A 15,624-nucleotide genomic window follows, 5' to 3' on the forward strand; every position below is an offset into this window, starting at 1 on the left:
AGGCTGGCGGTTCAAACCCACCAGCCACTCCTCGGAAGGAAGGTTGGGCAATCCTACTTCCGTAGTGATACTGCCTCGAAAACCCAAGGAGGGGTCGCTATGAGTTGGGTCCGACTCGACGGCACATAACAACAACAACAACTATTACTGTGGAGTCATCTCTTTGTCTTTTCAATTCTGTTAAAGTTTGATTTATGTATTTTGGGAATCTTTCATTGTGTGTATAGATAATTATTATGGTTATGTCCTCTTGTTCAATTAATCCTTTATTCATTATATGATGTCCTTCTTTGTCTCTAATGGTGATTTTTGTCTTCATGGATATTGCCAGTCCTGCTTTTTTTTTATTACCATTTGCTTCATATATCTTTTTCCAACCTTTGATTTTTAGTCTGTCTTTGTCTTTGTCTCTAAGGTGTGTCTCTTGTAGACAGCATTTTGATGGATTTTATTTTCTTATCCAGTGTGAAACTCTCCTCTTGAGTAGTGCATTTAATCCATTTACATTCAGTGTGACTATCGACAAGTATAAATTTGTTGTTGTCATTTCGTTACTTGTTTTCTCGTGTTGTTGCTGATTTCTTTATTCCATATGATTTTCTGTGCTGAGCTCATTTTGTTTATTAATCATGTTATCATTTCATTCATTGCTATTCTAGTATTTGCTATATATTTGTGGTTGTCTTTTTTATTTTGATGCATAAGTTTATTATTTTTCTTGGAAGTTATCCTGTGATTTATAATTGTCTTCCCATATTTATAACAGTCCATTCTGTCTTGCAATTGTCTTGACTTCCTCACCATTTAGAAGTTCTGTAACTACCCTATTTTTTCCCTTTTTTTTTTTTTAACTTTATTGTGATTTGGGTGAAAGTTTACAGAGCAAATTCATCTTCCTTGTAGCAGTTCACGTATACTTTGTCTCATGACATTAACAGTAATCTCCCACAGTGCGACAGCTCTCATCCCACTTCCTCCCCACAGCCTCTTCTTCTCTGTGCCCTACCCTCCCATGCACTCCTGCCCCGTGAGTTGTCCCCCTGTGCATATACAGCCCTTCTATTCTCCCATGATTGATCTCTGTATGGAGTGTATCTACTCAATGTAAATGTTCAGCTCATTTGCCTGTCCTTTGTTTAGTTGGAAACCACAGGAGTGGGCTCATTACCAAATCTGAAGTGCAGCTAGGGGCCATAGTCTCAGGGGTTCCACCAGGCTTCACCAGATCAGCAGACTTGGTCCCTTTTTTTTCTTATGATTTCAAGTTTTGTTCCACATTGTTCTCCCACTCAATCCAAGATCTCCAACATAGATCCCCCTCCGAGTGGTTGACAGTGGTAGCTGAGCACCATCTAATGCCTGGTCTCATAGTCCTATAGACTGAGGATCGTATGGTTTACCAGTCTCTTGGACTAATTGTTTCCATGCATCTTTGGTTTTCTTCATTCTTTACTCTGGATGAGGAGAGACCCATTGTTGCATCTAGATGGCCACTTGCCAGCTTTTAAGATCCCTGTCACACTACTCGCCAAAGTAGGATGTGGAGCATTGTTTTTGTGTAGTACCTTGTGCCAATTGAGCTTGATGTCCCCTGTGACCACGGTCCTGTGCCTACTCCCAACTACCTGCTCCCTCTGGGTAACTACCTGTGGCCAAGAAGTGACCACAATCTTATCCCTTGACAGCTCTACTATGTACTTAGAAATTCTTAAAGAACATACAAATACACTTTTAGAAACATTGTCTGCCAACATGGTCATGGGTACACTCCCCCTTGCATAGACATACCTAATCGTTCAGCCTGTCCACCCATCTATCCACCTATATATCCATGTTTGCCTTCACTGACAACGCAGGACTTGATGTGTGAAAGGGTTCATCTTTCTTGTCTGTACCTCTCATGCACCCTCTATGTCTTCCTCTTCCTCAGTGACACTGTGTTGATCGCTCACATTTGGTACATTGCCCTTCTCATCACACAAATCAATAATTGTCTCTACCTATCTAGCAATGTTCCCTCCCCTCCCCTTCTACCCCGGGTAACCAACAAAGAAAATATCCTTCCATATATAAACTTTCCCTTGACTTTTTATAATAATGGACTAATATAATATTTGTCCTTCTGTGATCGACTTACTTCATTCAGTATAATGTCCTCCAACTTCATCCACGTTATGCAGTGTTTTGCAGATTATACGTTATTCTTTAGGGTTGCATAGTATTCCATTTTGTATATGTACCATAGTGTGGCTATCCATTCTTCAATTGATGGACATCTAGGCTGTTTCTGTCTTCTTACTATTGTAAATGGTACTGTGATGAACATGGGTGCACACGTATCTGTACTTGTCCTGGCTCTCACTTCTTTAGGATACATACCTAGCGATGGGATTGCTAGGTCAAATGGTATTTCTAATTCTGATGTTTTAAGGAATCACCATACTGCTTCCCACAGAGATTGTACCATTTTACAGTCCCACCAGCAGTGTATGAGAGTCCCACTGTCTCCATATCCTTGCCAGCATTGTTATTTTCTGTCTTGTTGAACTTTGCTACTAATGCTGGGGCAAGATGGTATCTCATTGTTGTTTTGATTTGCATCTCTCTAATAGTAATGTTCGTGAACATTTCTTCATGTGTTTGTTGGCTGCCTGAGTATCCTCTCTGGTGTAGTGTCTATTTATGTCTTCTGCCCATTTTTTAGTTGGATTATTTGTCTTTTTGTTGTTTACATGTTGGAGTTTTCTATAAATTTTAGAGATAAGTCCCTTGTCAGGTATGTCATTGCCAAATATTTTTTCCCAATCTGTAGGTTCTCTTGACTGTCTCAGAGAAGACTTTGGAAGCACATAAAAATTTAATTTTTAGAGGGTCCCACTCATCTAGTTTACCTTCTTCTGTTTGTACATTTTGGGTTATGCTTGATAGTCTATTTACCATAAATTAGGGTCCCTAAATTTGCCTCTAGTTTTACCTTGAGGAACTTTCTTGTTTTAGGTTTCACATTTAAGTCTTTGTTCCATCTAGAGTTAGGTTTTTGTGTATGGTGTGAAGTACAGATCTTGTTTCATTTTTCTGCAAATGAATATCCAGTTTTGCCAGCACCATTTCCTAAACATACAGTCTCTTCCCCATTTAATGGATTTCAGCCCTTTGTCAAAGATCAGCTGACCATAGGTCAATGGATCTATTTCTGTGTTCTCAAATTCTATTTCATTGGTCTGTGTGTCTGCCATTGTTCCAATACCAGGCAGTTTTGACTACTGTGGCTATGTAGTAGATTTTGAGATCCAGGAGTGTGAGACCTCCTACATTGTTCTTAAGTAGTGCTTTGCTTAATATGAGGTCTCTTTCATATAAATTTATGATTCGTTTTTCATATCTTTAAATAATATTGATGGGATCCTGATTGGAATTGCATTGAATGTATAGATAGCTTTGGATAGAATTGACATTTTCAGTGTTCATCTTCCTATCCATGAGCGTGGTATGTTCTTCTGTTTTTGTAGATCTCTTATGGTTTCTTGAAGTAGTCTTTTGTAGTTTTCTTTATACAAGTCTTTTGTGTCCCTGGTACTATTTGTTCCCAAGTATTTTATTTTGGGGGTAGTTATTGTAAATGGTATTGATTTCTTTATTTCTTTTTCAGCAATCTCTTTGCTGGTGTAGAGGAATCCAACTGATTTGTATATGTTGAACTTGTATCCTGCCACTATGCTACATCTCTCAATTAATTCCAGTAGATTTTTTCTGAGTCTCTTGGGTTTTCTAGGTATAGGTTCATATCATCAGCAAATAGGCATAGTTTGACTTCTTCCTTACCGATTTGGATGCCTTTGATTTCCCTTTCTTGCCTTATTGTCCTGGCTAGGACTTCCAGTACAATGTAGAATAAAAGTGGTGTTAGAGGGCATCCTTGTCTGGTTCTTGTTTACAAGGGCAATGGTTTCAGTCTCTCTCTATTGAGAATAATGTTGGCTGGTGGTTTTGCATATATGCCCTTTATCATGTTGAGAAGAGTTTCTATTCCTATGTTGCTGAGAGTTTTTATCATGAATGGGTGTTGGATTTTATCAAATGCCTTTTCTGCATGTATTGATATGATCGTGTGCTTCTTTTCCTTTGTTTTATTTATATGATGGATGATGTTGATAGTTTTTCTAATGTTGAACCATTTTTGGCATCCCTAATATGAACCCCACTTGGCATAATATATTATTATTTTAATTAGTTGGAGTCTATTGGCTAATATTTTGTTGAAGATTTTTTGCATCTGTATTTATGAGGGATATTGGTCTGTAGTTTTCCTTTTTAGTGATGTCTTTGCCTGGTTTTGGTATCAAAGTTATACATGCTTCATAAAGTGAATTTGGGAGGATTCCTTCCTTTTCTGTCTTTTGGAATAGTTTGAGTAGTATTGGTGTCAGTTCTTCTCTGAATATTTGGTAGAATTCTCCAGTGAAACAATTTGGGCCAGGACTTTTTTTGTGGGTAATTTTTTTTATTTTCTTCTTTTGTTATGGGTCTGTTCAGCACTTCTACTCAGTCTTTGTTAGTTTAGGTAAATAGTGTTTTTCTACAAATCTGTCCGTTTCTTCTAGATTTTCAAATTTGTTGGAGTATAGCTCTTCATAGTATCCCCCATATTAACTATTGATTTCAGTTGGTTCTGTTGTGATGTCACCCAATTCATTTCTTACTCATGTTATTTGTATTTTCTTCCCCTTTTCCTTTGTTAAATTTGCCCATGGTTTGTCAATTTTACTAGTCTTTCTAAAAAACCAACTCTAGTCTTGTTGATTTTTTTCTATTGGCTTTCTGTTTTCTGTTTCATTTATTTCTGCTCAAATTTTTGTGTCTTCTAGTGACTATGGTTTTTTTTGCTGTTCTTTTTCTAATTGTTGGAGGTACAGATTTAAGGTGTTGATTTTGTTTCTTTCTTCTTTTCTGATGTATGCATTTATAGCTATAAATGGCCCCTGATCACTGCTTTTGCTGTGTCCCAAAGATTTTGGTATGTTGTGTTTTCATTTTCATTTGATTCAAGAATTTTTTAATTTCATTTTTTATTTCTTCTATTACCCACTTGTTCGTAAGGAGGGTGTTATTCAGTGTCCATGTGTTTGTTCTTTTTCTGTTCATCTTCCTATTGTTGATTTCTAATTTTACAGCATTGTGATCTAAGATGCTTTACAGTATTTCAGTGTTTTTAAATTTTTTAAGGCTTGTGTTATGACCTAACATATAGTCTATCATGGAGAATGTTCCATGTGCACTGGAAAAAAATGTATATTGTGTTGTTGGGTGAAGTACTCTGTAGATGACTATAAGGTTAAGTTGGTGGATTGTATTGTTTAGTTCTTCTGCATCTTTGTTGAGTTTCTTTCCGGTTGTTCTATCTTTGATTGAAAGTGGTGTATTAAATTCTCCTGCTATGACTGTGGAGTCATCTGTTTGTCTTTCCAGTTCTTTTAAAGCCTGATTTATGGATTTTGGGGCTCTTTCATTGGGTTCATAGATATTTATTATGGTTATGACTTCTTGTTCAATTGGTCCTTTAATCATTATATAATGCCTTTCCTTGTCCCTTATGGTGGTTTTTGTCTTAAAGTCAATTTGATCAGAAATTAATATTGCCACTGTTGCTGCTTTTTGGTTGCAATTTGCTTGATACATCTTTTTCCAACCTTTGATTTTTAGTCAAAATTTGTCTTTATCTCTAAGGTGTGTCCCTTGTAGACAGCATATTTTGATGGGTTTTGTTTTCTTATCCAGTCTGCAACTCTTTATCTCTCAAGTTGTACATTTAATCCAGTGACATTCAGTGTAATTATCGACAAGTATGAATTTGTTGCTGTCCTTTGTTATGTGTTTTTACATGGTGTTCTTGCTTTCTTTGTTCCATATAATTTTCTGTGCTGAGCTCATTTTGTTTATGAATCGGGTTATCATTTTCTTTATTGTTATTGTTGTAGTATGTGCTTGTCCTCTTTTATTGTGATATGAAGGTTTATTGTTTTTCTTGGAGGTTACCCTGTGATTTATAATTTGAGCTCTGGTAGCATAGTGGCTAAGGCACTTGACTGCTAACCAGAAGGCTGGCAGTTCAAACCCACCAGCCACTCCTCAGAAGGAAGATGGGGCAATCTACTTCTGTAGTGATACTGTCTCGGAAACCCAAGGAGGGTCGCTATGAGTCGGGTCCGACTTGACGGCACATAACAACAACCACATTCTATCTTGCAACTCTCTTGATTTCCTCATCATTTAGATGTTCTGTAACTACACTCTTTTTCCCCTCTTTTTGGTTTGTAGTTGTCCTAATTTGCCAATTGATGTCTCTCCTTCCCTGTTTACAATCTTAGGAGTTTATGTACTTTGGATACTTTCATAACTGAGTTAGTTTCTGGCTTATGTCATCATGTGTATTAATGGCCAGTTGGTGTTTGCTATTATTGGTTTTCTGTTCAAAAGATTCTCTTTAGTACCTCTTGCAAGTTTAGTTTGGTTTTGACAAATTCCCTTAATTTCTGGTTATCTGGAAATGTCCTAATTTCACTGTGATATTTGAGGGACACTTTTGCTAGGTATATAATTCTTGGTTAGAAATTTTTCTGTTTCAGAGTTTTATATATACCATCCCATTCCCTCTCGCCTGCATGGTTTCTGCTAAGATATCAGAGGTAATCTTATTGGTTGCCCTTTGTAGGTAACTTAGTTTTTCTCATGCTGCTTTCAGGATTCTCTTTTTCTTTGGTTTTGGTGAGTTTGATGATGATATGTCTTTTTGATTTTCTTTTGGGGTCTATCCTGTTTGGGGTTAATTGAACTTCCTGAATGGATATGTTGTTCTCTTTCATCATATCAGGGCAGTTGTCTTTCAACAAATCTTGGACAGTTTTCTCAGTGGTTTTCTTTTTTCTTCCTGTTCCGGAATTCCGATTACATGTAGGTTATTCCTTATGATGGTATCTCACATGAACCTTATGGTTTCTTCCTTTTGTTTTGATCTTTTTCTGATGGATCCCTTTCCAAAGATGTATTGAGGTATTTGTCTTCAATCTCATTAATTCTTCTTCCATTGATTCAATTCTACTTCTTTGCCTATTCAATGTGTTATCTATTTCTGAAAATTTAGTATTAATCTTCTAGATTTCTATATGTAGAGTTTGTATCATTTCTAATTTTTCATTTATTTTGTCATGTTGTCATGTATTTTCTTCCAAAATTGTTTTAGGGTTTTGTCTGTGTTTTCCTTAATTTTGTCAGTCTTTTCCTTGGTCTGTGTCTCAATCCATTGAAGATACTTAAATATAGTTCTTTTATATTCCTTATCAGAGAGTTCTAGTGCTGCTTCTTCCTCAGGGATGTGTTCTGGGTCTATATCCTGCCCCCTTGTTTCTACTGCTCTATCTTGCTTCTTTGTGTGGACCCTGATGGTCTATTGTCTCCGAAATATTGTGACTTTGTGGTATTTATATTTCATTGGTGATTGTATGTTGAAGTGATTCACCCAAGATTTTCTTTTTTTTCTTTTGGATGTATCTGAGTAAGCAGGGTACTGTGCTCCTCTATTAACTAGTTGGCAGCATTTAGGCACTCACCACCTGTCTCCTGTTGGTTGTGATAGAGAATGAGAGTGGCTTCACAGATCTCTGTTAACTGTGAAGAGCAGTTAAGGGTGAGTTAGGCTTGTATTGGCTGTTGTGTATCATTGGTCAGTTGGTGCAGAAGCAAGTGGTGGCCCTCACTCAGTAGATAGAACTGCAGAGATACAGGTATGGTTGGGTTTTATGGGCACTGTTGCTGTTTCCCAGTTAGTTAGGCAAAAACAACAATCAAAAAAGCACCAAAAAAAGTAAATGTTGGAGGACAAAACATACACACCACATAAACACACAGAAACAATCTCACCAGAAAGAGAAAGGGGAAAAAAAGGGAGGGGTGGGGGAAAAGGCAAGAAATGAAATTAAATATTGAAAGAAATACTTTTAAAATGCAACGAAATGTGAATAGAAAATGAGAGGAAAAAAAAATCCTGCAATCTCTGGGGAGGGAGGAATAAGAGAAAAGAGCTAATGAAAGAGAATAATGAAGAAAAAAATGGGAAAAATGAAAAAAGAAAAACAAGGGATGGGAAGAACCACAAGACAGGGAAAAAATGGAAACAAGGGAAAAAAAGCCAAAACTAGAACCTGGGAAGGGAAAAAGGGTGAAAATAAAAAGGAAGGGGAAAAAAAAGAATTTAAAGCAAACGAAAAACACATTGGGGGCAGTGGGATGGGTAGCGGGACAGGGCACTGGGACAGGGCACCCAGGCTCTATCAGAGCACACAGAATGGGATGGAATTCCTACCAGCCCAGAAGGTGGGTGGAGGTGAGGGATAGCCACACTTTTCCATTCACCAATAGGGTGACATACTGTATTTCATTCATCTGTTCACCAGTTCTTGGACTTTTTGGTTATTTCACTTTTTGGCTATTATGAATAATGCTGTTAGGAACATTATTATTCAGTTTTTGTATGGACATACGTTTTCATTTTTCCTAGGTATGTATCTAGGAATAAAATTGCTAGATCATATGGTATCTTTAATATTTTGAGGTAAGGAGGTGTGGTGGTATTGTAGTTAAAGAATTTGGCTGCTGACCAGAAGGTAAATGGTTTGAATTTACCAGATCCTCAACAGGAGAAAGATGATGCAGCCTGCCATAAAGATTTGCAGCCTTAGAAACCCTGTGGGTAGTTCTGCTATGTCCTGTAGGGTTAATGAGTAGAATTCATCTCAGTGGTAGTGGGTTTGGTTTTGGTTTTGGCTTAACTGTTTTCCAAAATGGCTACATCATTTTATACTCTGACCTCTTATATATGAGGGCTCCATTTTTTCCACATTTAACATTATTTTTGGTTTAGTTTTCTTGTTGTTTGATTTTTTTATGTTTTCAGCCATCTTCGTGGCTTTGAAGTGATAATCTCAATGTGGTTTTGATACGCATATCTAACATTTTTTTATGTAAAAAAGATGTAGCATACACAGACTACAAAATACTATCAGTATTAAAGTAATATTTTAACTAAATTAATTAGAGTATTTGTTTGAGTTTCATTTTACTTATTTGTTTCACATAAATCACTCCCTAAATAGAATTTTTTCACTAGTCTGGAAATTTATACTTCTTTTGCATTTCTTTGCAGTCAGCTTCCTCAGACAGACAAGAGAGATTAAACCAGACCATTAAAAAAGGAAAAGTCAAGAGCATTGATCTACCTATCCAGAGTAGCCTATATAGACAGTTGGGCCAAGATCTTCTCAATAGCTATATTGAAAATGAGGTATGTAAATTTGAGTTTGATTAGTGACATAGGTAGTGGTATAGTCTGAAATTTTGTAGAAGCCAGTGATTATCTACTAAGGGAGTATTATGTAGATCATAAAACTATTTTTGAAAAAATACTCAGCTTTATTAATGTTGTATCTACAGTCTAGCTTTATCTAATTTATAAATACAGATTATCTTCACTGTAGTGAAACACCATTCTGAGATTAATGATTCTTACCTCCTTTTATTCTGTCTTTAACTGAAATATGCAATGGAATCTTGTAGGGGGAAGTGTTAACAGTTCCCCACTTGAGATGCAATGTTCTTAAAGATTAAGGCTCTATTCAAAATGTTTTCGGACTTCCACTTAATCCTGTTAGTTTTTAATCTGTTGTTTTTGAAATTTTACTACATGTTCTTGCCTATTTACATGTTTAATTTATAGTTGCTTGAGGAAATGACTTCTGTTTCTTTATAACAGTTTTTTCTTAATTTTTAAATGTCTCACTATTTTATATTCACAAATGTCAATAACACTGTAGCTCTAAAGAAAGGCTTATGCTTAAAATACCATGTAGTTTTATTAAAATGAAAATTTTGTTTTCAGGTATTACAGTCTGCAGGGATTCTTTATCTTCTTTGCTTTTGATCATAACAGTAATTTTTGCTAACATCTTTAAAAACTTTGGTATCTTACTTAATTCTCAAAACAAACCTATGAAGTGTAAGTTCTATTAGATAATTCTTTTTTTATAGGTAAAGCAACTGAAGCACAAATAGGCTAAATCATCTTTGGATTTGGGTACAGGTGTCTTTCCCCAAAAGTCAAGATCAAAATCACTATAATATGTCCTCATCCATAGCTAATTTTTATTCCACATCAGTAGTGTGCCAGGCATTGTAATAAAAGTTTTACATTAATTTTGGCAGTCTTATCAACAGCCCTATGAGGTAGGTGCAATTAAGATCCCTAAGCACTCCTCGGAAGAAAGGTTGGGCAGTCTACTTCCATAGTGATACCTCCTTAGAAACCCAAGGAGGGGTCATTATGAGTCGGATCCAACTCGATGGCAGTAGGTTGGGATTTTAGAATAAGAAAACAGAGGCTTAGAGAGAGGTTAGATGACCTGCCATTGGTCTCAAAGCTAGTAAGTGAACCTGAGTATGTATAATGTCAATGGCATAGTCCATGTTCTTAATGGAAACTAATCTGAAACTTTTTGTATTAGGGGAAGATGATAATGCAAGATAAGTTAGAGAAAGAAAGAAATGATGCTAAGAATGCTGTTGAAGAATATGTATATGATTTTAGAGATAAGCTGGGCACTGTCTATGAAAAATTTATCACTCCAGAAGTAAGTTTAAATTTCATAATTTTTTAACTGTGTTGCTTGAGAATACTAGTATGTGTTATGTAATAAGTATACTTCATTATTTTCATCAGTCATCTTGAACCCATATGGGATGGCTTATAGTTATTTTTCCAAATTAAAGAAGTATGTTGAAAAACATTTTTATGAATAAACCAGACTAATCCGAAGTTTAATCTTTTATAATTGAAAAACATTCTGTCCTACCTTGATTACTTTTATTTCTAAGGGCATTTTCAATCAGTGTTTCTTAAATATATCACTAGGACTTGAATAAACTATCTGCAATACTGGAAGACACAGAAAATTGGCTTTATGAAGAAGGAGAGGACCAACCTAAACAAGTTTATGTGGATAAGTTTCAAGAACTAAAGGTAAATTTTTAATAAATATGTAAGGAATTCCTGAGGCAGAGATGTGTTCTTTCTAATTTTAAAAGCATTTTGTGAGGAGAATAATGCTACTTGATAATTGAAATTGAATGTACATTTATAATTTTCTATCATTGTAATCAGATATATATATTTAAGAAACAGCCAAACCACACATTTCTGGGATGTCTTTAAGTGAAAAATTTGTCAATTTGACTCTTAATCATAAGATTAGTCATCCTTTCTGTTTTCTCCCCCTTCACTGTTCTGATTTTGGGGAATGATATTGCACTGCTTTGTTCTTTCACTGTGCAGCTGATGGGGACTTCAAAAATACTCTTGAATGTCCTTTTCCAAATGAAATAAGGAGACTTGCCAACCAGGTCATATATCTCTTGGCCAATAGTATGATTTTAAAGGAAAACCTCTCTTTCTCCTTCTCCCTGCTTCTTACTCTTCCCCTACTGGGGAAGGCAGGGAGAACCTTAAGAGATTACAAATTCATATTGAAAGGATGAAGGGAAGTTTCAGGCATTCCATTTTAGTGTGGATTATAGCAGTGCTTTATTATATGCATAAATAACCTGGGGCTCTTGTTAAAACACAGATTCTGATTCAGTAGATCTAGGGTGGGTCCCAAATTCTGCATTTCTAATATGCTCCCCAGTGATGCTGATGCCACTAGCCCCTGAATCAGTCATTGAATAGAAAGTGATTACATAGTTCCTAAATGGTGCCATTAATAAGGATTTTTAAAATATGGAAAGACCAACTCTCTAGGACTGGAGGAGGTAGGTAGTGTTTAAGAGCAAAAAATTTCTTACAAAAATTACCTTCATGTCAATAAATTACTTTCATAATAACTAATTACAAACCAAAAAACCAAGCACACTGCCATCAAGTCAGACTCGACTTACAGTGACCTCTCCTTGGCTTTCCGAGGCAATATCACTATGGCAGTATATTGCCCAACCTTCCTCCCAGGAGTGGCTGGTGGGTTTGAACCGGCCGCCTTCTGGTTAACAGTCAGATGCCTTAGGCACTATGCCACCAGAGCTCCCAATAACTAATTAGAAAACATAAATTTATGACAGCAAAACTAGACCTCATATTTTATCTTCTTGGTGGTTTTTACTCCTTATCTCCCTAAGAAGAACATATATATTTTGAGTGTTAAGGAACAACAAGGGAGCTGAGGCCAAAAAAATGACAGAAGAGTCTGGTAGGTCCCAAAAAGGATCTGCCTCAAATAAATAAGCAGCCATTGAAATGAATATTAAAGAAGTTTTCACAGATTTTACTTTGGTTTTTTCTGAGATGGCTTTTAGAAATTTAAAAAATGTAGTTTTTTCTCTCCATTTAAGTAATTAAAAGTATAGTGTAAATTAGCTAAATGTATTGTGGTATCTTAGGATAATAAAAGATGAAATATGAATAAAATCTGGAGTTCAGGTAATGTTAATGCACCAGTGTTCATTTCTTAGTTTTGACAAATGTACCATGGTAGTGTAGGATATTATTAATATTAGGGAATAATGGTTGTGAAGTGTATGGATCTTTTTCTGTATTACCTTTGTAACTTTTCTGCAAATTGAAAATTATTCTAAAATAAGTTTATTTTTATTTAAATACGGAAAAGAATTTAAAATATTTATCCATGTTATTCTTCCCCTCCTCTAAAATAAGGAGATTCTTTTAACATTTAGAAACTTAAAAATTCCATTCCACACACCTGAGGAATGAGTCAAAGGTATTTTTAAAAAAAAAAGAAAAACTATACTTATTGTGCAGTACACATTTCAATCTAATGACTAAATATAAATTTGTAATATTCAATAGATACTATCAGGAACTCTCAGTAATCATGTTGCATAGAGAGAGTTATAAGCATTATAAATAACTGAACCAGGTTTTAAATACTTGAATTCTACATGTTGTATAGCCCTCATGATTTCCTTAGTTTCATAGTTTTATCAACTTACAACACCTCACTTTCAGGAATTAAGGTATTGATTGAAACTTTGGATTTGGGAGGAGTCAAAAGATAATAAATGAGAGAAAGAGGTAAGGCCTGTAGGATTGAGTAAGGAAATATCACTGGAACTCACTTCCATAGGGACATAATAAGTGACATAATTCTAATCTGATCAGCTTTCCTGCCTATTCATCATCCTATGAGGATTCAATAGTCGTTTTTTCGTTTGTTTGTTTGTTTTTAAATAATGCCAAATTTTTCTTTTTTAAAAAATTATGTTAACAGAAATATGGCCAACCTATTCAAATGAGGTACATGGAACATGAAGAGAGACCAAAAGCTTTAAATGACTTGGGAAAAAAGATCCAGCTTGTCATGAAAGTGATAGAAGCATACAGAAATAAGGTATTGAATTCATGAAGCCCGCTGGTGATGATGGTATGCATGTGATACATGGAGAGGGTAGGGAAAATGAAACAGTACAACAAGAAGGCTATAGCAGTTATTACCAAATTCCAGACACTAGAGACTTTGTGCATCAAACTTAAATTTTTTTTTTTTTTACTAGAGAATTATTACTAAAGGATTCTGATGGGTTTAAAATACATCTTTCATTTTCTAAATTCCACTGAACCATATTACAAGTTAACCCAGTGACCGGATTCATTGTTTTCTTCTTAGAGATTGCATTTTATGTTTTTCATATAAGGTAAAAGAGGCCCTCTTTGAGACTGTGCTCCTCTGCCAGCCTTAATTTGTTTCTTGGCCTCTTTGGTTTTCTCTTAGTTGCTCTTTGTCTTTCAGTCCGTAAGTTATCTGTAATCGCCTGTACCGTTTATTCCTATATATATATATATACTCTAATCTGTGTTACTAACCTTGACCTTTCTACAGTTTTTGAGCCCAAAATATTTGGTTATATAAAGGATATATTTCCATTTAGAGGTAAGAGTAAAATTTGATGAAATTAACCTTAAAATTTTTTCTTCTAATTGATGCATTCAGTAGCAATTATTTTCTTTAAAGGACCAAATAATAAATATTTTAGGCTTTTGTGAGGCTTTCCATTTTTGTACAACTGTTCAACTCTTCCATTGTTGAACAGCAGCCATAGACACTACGTAAACTAACAATCATGACTATATTCCCAAAAACTTTTTATTAAAAAACACAGTAAGCAGATCAGATTGGGCCATAGTTTGTGACTCCTACTCATAAGTAAATATTCATTATAATCTTCTAGTTTTTATTATTTTAAAACTGAATCTGTGAACAGAAAAGGCCAGCATCAGAAATATTCAGGCATAGGTATCATAACAGCTTACATTAATGAAACACTTGGTGAATTTTAAGTACTTTACATGAATGATCTCACTTTCTTTGTGCAAGGATACATCCTATAGAGATAGTTAATGCTGGTCTTCATTTTATATATAAAGAACTAAATGCTTAAGCAGTTTGTCTAGGATTACACAAGTAGTAAATGATAACGAATTCACACTTGATTTTTTTTTTTTTTTTGGCAATACAAACTCTTTACCACCATACTTTAAAATAAGAGTACTTATTTTAGAAATAAGAAATTTTTGACCTTTCTAAAACAGCATTATCCAGGATATGAAGCTAAAGGAAAAATGAAAGTACTGCTTGTGAATATGCTCACCATTGTCAGTATCCAAATTATCCATATAGGCATAAGTAGAAAATAAGGACAATGGAGAGGTCAGCAGGAACAAGCAGACAAATGAAATCAAAAGGATATTTCAAATCCTGTAGTGAAGAATCCATATATAACTATGTGACCCAATGTTCCCCAGGCATTAGCAATCTTTTTGAGTGTACAGCTTTAAGCTGTTATCCACAGCAAAGCAAGACATCATTCATGCTCATGCATGAGTGTTTATTATGTGTCAGGCTCTCTTCTAAAGGTGCTGGGACTACAACATCAAACAAAACATTGAACTTGTTTCTGATATGCTTTACAATTCAGTGGTGAAAGATGGACAGTAAATAAAGATGGACTTTCCTTCTGGTCTTCTGAGCTTTATCCCTGGCCAAATGCTGCCCTTTTGATCTAATATGGTTGTTTGTTTTAAGGAGTGCTTACCTCCCTGTTGTTCTGGGTCTGTTGGTCACTTTATTGGCCTGTCTGTAATTTGCCTGAAAGCTGAGCCAGTGGGGTGACTTCAGTTCCAGGCTTTTACAATTTTTACAGTTCCAGTGTCTTTTACAATTCAGTAGTGTAACGAAAAAACTCCAAACTCACTGCCATTGAGTGAATTTAACTTATAGCGACCCCTCCTTGGATTTCCGAGGTGGTATCTCTACAGAAGTAGATCGCCCAATCTTCCTTCCGAGGAATGTGAAGGGTGGACAGTAAAAAAAAAAGGTGGACATTCTTTAAAGTATGTCAGATGGTGATTAATGGGCTGTGGAGAAAGTAAGATAAGAGAGATAGGGACTACCAGAGGTAGAGGAGGTTTGTCAGAGAGAAAGGCAAACTAATAAGTGATATGTGAAGAAAAGACTAAAGGAGATAAGTACTTAAGACAGGCATATACTAGATGGTGCCCGGCTACCACTGTCA

General features: G+C 35.5%; 1 protein-coding gene across 1 annotated transcript in view; it reads left to right on the forward strand.

Moving 5' to 3' along the window:
• HSPA4L (heat shock protein family A (Hsp70) member 4 like) overlaps positions 1-15,624 on the forward strand; it is an 87,091-nt gene that overhangs the window by 66,659 nt on the left and 4,808 nt on the right. The window contains exons 14-17 of the mRNA XM_007953833.2: positions 9,197-9,334; positions 10,551-10,676; positions 10,958-11,065; positions 13,323-13,442. Coding sequence (XP_007952024.1) covers positions 9,197-9,334; positions 10,551-10,676; positions 10,958-11,065; positions 13,323-13,442 — 492 coding nt within the window. The remainder of the gene's footprint in view (positions 1-9,196; positions 9,335-10,550; positions 10,677-10,957; positions 11,066-13,322; positions 13,443-15,624) is intronic.

Source organism: Orycteropus afer, unplaced genomic scaffold, assembly GCF_000298275.1.
Source record: "Orycteropus afer afer isolate SDZICR_OR568_19922 unplaced genomic scaffold, OryAfe1.0 scaffold00418, whole genome shotgun sequence".
Lineage (NCBI taxonomy): Eukaryota > Metazoa > Chordata > Mammalia > Tubulidentata > Orycteropodidae > Orycteropus > Orycteropus afer.